We start from the raw sequence: 2,260 nt of genomic DNA, 5'->3' as shown, positions 1-2,260 counted from the left end.
ACTCTTGAGAATCTTAGTAATTAAGACCTAAATTAGAGAGATTTACGTGGTTTACCCAAATGTATAATAGTTTTTACCTTTTTTTAGTACATAAAATTTAATTCACACTAAATGTTTCTTTTTCTTTCCTTTTACAATTCGAAATTCTAGAGAGAGAAAAATTAGGAAAAAAAGATTGTTAAGTCGGTTAATAATTTTAAGGACTTTATTTTCCAAATACACTAAGGATTCTAATTCTTAACAAAAACGGATTTTATTTTATTTTCCCTATATATACACCCAATTATTCTCCCAAAATTCTCACATCAATTCACATAATTTTCTCTTCTACTTGTGATTAAAAAAAAATTTAATATATTTTTCAATAATGGCAATTCTCTCAGATTATCAAGAAGAAAATCAAGAACAAACTATGGAGATTATTGAGAAAGAACAAGATAATTCTTCTACTTTAGCCCCTAAAGAAGAAGAAATTTCATCTTCAACCCCAAAAGAAGAGAAACTTAAGCCAAATAAGTCCAATGGACTTGATATGGAAAATTATTCATGGGGACAATCTCTTCAAGAAGTTACCATCAATGTTCCTGTTCCTCCAGGTATAAAATAATTTAATTTATTACATGTTTAATAAGTAAAAAACTTTTTCTGACTACATATAAATTGTTATATCCCTTTAATACGTTTAGAAATTGCTTTAAATAGCTTATTTAAAAATATATTTCAAATCACAAGTTAAACTTTGATCATGACAATCTATTAATACTTTTTAAATCCTTTTACATAGATTATTAATTTTTTGTTATTGTCATATATAATAAATTATCTAAATATAATTTCTGATTTTGTTTACTTTTTTAACCTTAGGTACAAAATCAAGATTCATAATTGTGGAATTCAAGGCCAATACTCTCAAAGTTGGTCTAAAAAACCAACCACTAATATTAGATGGTGAATATTTCAAGGGAGTTAAAGTTGATGAATGTTATTGGAGTTTAGAAGATGAAAAGGAAATTTCAATTCTTTTAACAAAACAAAACAAAACTGATTGGTGGAAAAGTTTATTTAAAGGTGGAGAAGAAATTGACACACAAAAAGTAGAGCCAGAACCAAGTAAATTGAGTGATTTGGACACAGAAACAAGAGCAGCAGTTGAAAAAATGATGTTTGATCAAAGACAAAAACAAATGGGACTTCCATCAAGTGAGGAGATTAAGAATCAAGATATGCTTAAACAATTTATGGAACAAAATCCTCATATGGCTAAGAATTTTGGGAATGCTAACATGATGATGCCAAATTCTAGGATGATGGGCTAGTACTTTTAGGAAGGTCATATTTTTTTTCTTAATTCAAAAAAAATAATTCCACTAGATAATTTTATTTTTTTATGTATTTTACTTTTTTTTTTAATGAAAAGTTTCTATATTTTTCATGTCATTATAATATTTTGTTGAACTATAATTAAAAAATTAAACATCCATGACTTACATATTATATTCTTATGTTTTAATGCTTATGCAAGTCTATACTAAATAAAATGGCAACTTTTAGTTGAAAGGTTTGAGGTGAAGATCTATGTAGGCTAAATAAAAGTAGCAAGTCATACATATAATTTTTATTTACTCTCATATGGTCCCAAAATTATCATATCATAAAAATGGCAACTTTTAATTGAAAGGGTTCTTGTCATATAGTATCTAATGAAAAATCTATGTGCATTATTGGACTCTAGATGTAGCTTTTGAATTATGGATTCAATCCATCCTAATATTTTTATTTTTTCTATAATATATAATAAAAATATAAATAGGGGTGTATAAAATCGAATTAAATCACAAATTGAATCAAATCGGGAAAAAAATCCTTATATTATATGTGTAAAATATTATTTTATACATAAAATATTTACGTTGATATTATTTTAAAATATTTCTTATACTATTTCATAGTTTTTAACTTTTAATATATTGTTTCAAGTTTAAAATATAGAATTTGGAATGGTCCAATATAGATTATAGTTCATAGATTGATAATTATAATAAAACTTAAATTAAAATTAAATTAATACTAATGCAAAAAGAAAAAATCAATTCAATACTAAGAATGACAATAATATTGAATATTTGTTCTTTAGTTTTATATTTATTTACATAATCTAATTTTTGTTTTCCTTAAATATTTAATAATGTAACTAATACTTATTAAACTTATTTTAGCATGATTTAAAAATTTTAAATTATGATTATTTTCATTATGACTT

The 2,260-nt window shown here is 24.0% G+C and overlaps 1 protein-coding gene across 1 annotated transcript; it reads left to right on the top strand.

The window, feature by feature from the left end:
- The first annotated feature begins 297 nt into the window (after positions 1-297).
- LOC101250959 (protein BOBBER 2-like) lies at positions 298-1,438 on the top strand. Its single transcript, XM_004233927.5, has 2 exons — positions 298-596; positions 865-1,438. Exons 1-2 carry the CDS (start codon positions 368-370, stop codon positions 1,314-1,316), a joined length of 681 nt encoding a protein of 226 aa, XP_004233975.2. The 5' UTR covers positions 298-367; the 3' UTR covers positions 1,317-1,438.
- Positions 1,439-2,260: the final 822 nt, after the last annotated feature.

Source organism: Solanum lycopersicum, chromosome 2 (genome assembly GCF_036512215.1).
Source record: "Solanum lycopersicum chromosome 2, SLM_r2.1".
In the NCBI taxonomy this organism is placed as follows: Eukaryota; Viridiplantae; Streptophyta; class Magnoliopsida; order Solanales; family Solanaceae; genus Solanum; species Solanum lycopersicum.
The sequence above is the reverse complement of the archived record's forward strand: the minus strand, read 5'-3'. Positions and strand labels throughout refer to the sequence as shown.

Excerpts from the sequence above, each read along its gene's own strand:
- LOC101250959 (XM_004233927.5), top strand. The coding sequence starts at position 368 with ATGGCAATTCTCTCAGATTATCAAGAAGAAAATCAAGAACAAACTATG. Across the intron at positions 597-864 it reads CAATGTTCCTGTTCCTCCAG|GTACAAAATCAAGATTCATA; the intron begins GTATAAAATAAT and ends TTTTAACCTTAG.